Here is a 2,008-nt window from a genome sequence, read left to right as displayed (position 1 = left end):
AAAAAACATATCGTGATATGAAAAAATCTCATATCGCCCAGCTCTAGGTATATTCATAGCTTTATGTTAGTCTTCTCACAACTTTCAAGAACATTCAGCATGTGAGAATTCACAGTTTGCTGACAGTTTTTCCTGTGAAGACCATTATCAAGATGGGTGAGAAATGTCCCACCTCCCACCCATGTTGATGTTACAAATTACAGTTGGGTGACAGGGGTACTCCTCGCAGAAATCCTGTTCTTGTGTAGCTCCAAGTTCATGTGCTGCACGATTACCTATAGACATTTGTTTTGTTTTTTTCTCTATATCTGCCTTAAGTTTATGTCTTAGTGGACTTGAGCTTTCACCTGAAACAATCCTGTGTGTTATATTTTTTAAATCATGAATGCATCATAGTAGTGTTGTTTTTCTGTAAGGTTAACAGTTAAGCTGTAATATTAATTTCATACATGTATTTAAAACTGTCTCGGCAGAATCCTGTCCAGGGTGTCCAAAAAATGCCTGCAGAGACTACAACCATCCCACAGAGCAGTTTTGTTTTTGGTAAGCACTGTTACACACACACGCACACGCACACTGTAGAATCTTGACATTGACTATAAATTTTTTCTTTCAGGTCAGCCGTCCAAAACTGATGCTTCTGTTGCTACTCCTAGCTCAGCTGAGCAAACCAGCAGCAAGGGTTTTTCTTTCAATTCAGTGTGAGTTGATGTTTATAAATATAATGTATTTTTAATGGCCCAGCAGTATTTTATAGACTATGTTTGTGATTATTTTTGTCATAAAAACACACTGTAATAGAAAATGTTTTAAAACACATTCATCTAAAGGCCAAATTATTTTGTAACCTGCACTCGGGGGTGTATATGAAATGCATCCTCTCACAAAGGATTTGGGCCCGCTTACTAAAGCTTTCCATCAGCTTACAACTATGCTTGACTGGGTGGTAATAGCTCCTGGAGCAAAATCATAAGTTGTGTACTGAAAGAGTTCTCTAATGTAATCCAAATCTAGCCTAATAGGAGAAGAAACTGTAGGTGTGGGTGAGCAAGTGTTTACATGGCTGTATTGCTGAGATTGGCTGGTTAATCCAGCATTTTTCACGCGTAAATATGTCTTGTTACAAAATATAATGAGCATCTCACTGTTGCTGCATTTAAACTTAAATGGTGTTTTTTTTTTTTTTTTTTCAGGTCCTCAAGCTTCAGTTTTGCTTCAGTTACACCAGGAGCTGGAATGCCACAAGGTACAAATGATATAGCAGCTTGTTAGGATAGATGTAGGAGCTGTGAGATTACTGATGCACATTATTTCTGTTTTTCTTTCTCATGTTTCTCCAGTGAAAGATGCAAGGAAATTCTCTTTTGGTGGAAATGGTAAGATGGTGTTTGGCCAGGCTGGAGAAGAGTCATTCTCCTTTACCTCAAAGTCCACCTCCCCTGGTCTTGGCACTGGGTCTCCCACTTTGGCTCCAAACGCAACAGTTGAAGGTGCTAAACCCACCTCGTCCACAGCCACTCTGAGGATAGAGCCACAGCCTCCAAAGACAGCTGGTGGCGAGACTCTGGGCATTTTTTCTGGACTAAGGGTGGGCCAAGGAGAAGAAGCTAAAGATTCCTCCACCAAACCTGCTGTGGCAGGATTTACATTTGCGGACACTGGACTTGGCAAGGGCAAGGGAGCGACACAGTTTAGTTTTGGAACAGGTCTTCCAAAATCTGGAGAAGATTCTTCAGCACCAGACTTGTCCGAAGGGACCCCGTCAGGCAGTCTGTTTAAGCCTCCTGAATCAAACCCCAAGCCAACCTTCTCCGTTCCACAGTCTAGCTCAGCCAGCTCAGCTTTCGCCTCATCTTTCAGTAGTCTTCTTGCAGCTGCACCAGAGACGCAAGAAGAACCAAAAGCTGTTCCTCAGTCTTCAGTACCTGCTTCGCCCCCTATAAAAGAACCTCCCACCAGTGAACCTGAAGTAGAGAGCACCAGTCGTCCTGTGATACCTGAACCTGCA

The 2,008-nt window shown here is 42.1% G+C and overlaps 1 protein-coding gene across 1 annotated transcript in view; it reads left to right on the top strand.

Moving 5' to 3' along the window:
• nup214 (nucleoporin 214) overlaps positions 1-2,008 on the top strand; it is a 39,240-nt gene that overhangs the window by 24,289 nt on the left and 12,943 nt on the right. The window contains exons 23-26 of the mRNA XM_013909135.1: positions 474-543; positions 617-701; positions 1,194-1,246; positions 1,341-2,005. Coding sequence (XP_013764589.1) covers positions 474-543; positions 617-701; positions 1,194-1,246; positions 1,341-2,005 — 873 coding nt within the window. The remainder of the gene's footprint in view (positions 1-473; positions 544-616; positions 702-1,193; positions 1,247-1,340; positions 2,006-2,008) is intronic.

Source organism: Pundamilia nyererei, unplaced genomic scaffold (genome assembly GCF_000239375.1).
Source record: "Pundamilia nyererei isolate P.nyererei 1_Seehausen unplaced genomic scaffold, PunNye1.0 scaffold00002, whole genome shotgun sequence".
Classification (NCBI taxonomy): Eukaryota; Metazoa; Chordata; class Actinopteri; order Cichliformes; family Cichlidae; genus Pundamilia; species Pundamilia nyererei.
Note: the sequence above shows the minus strand (reverse complement) of the source record. Positions and strands in the feature narration are given on the sequence as shown.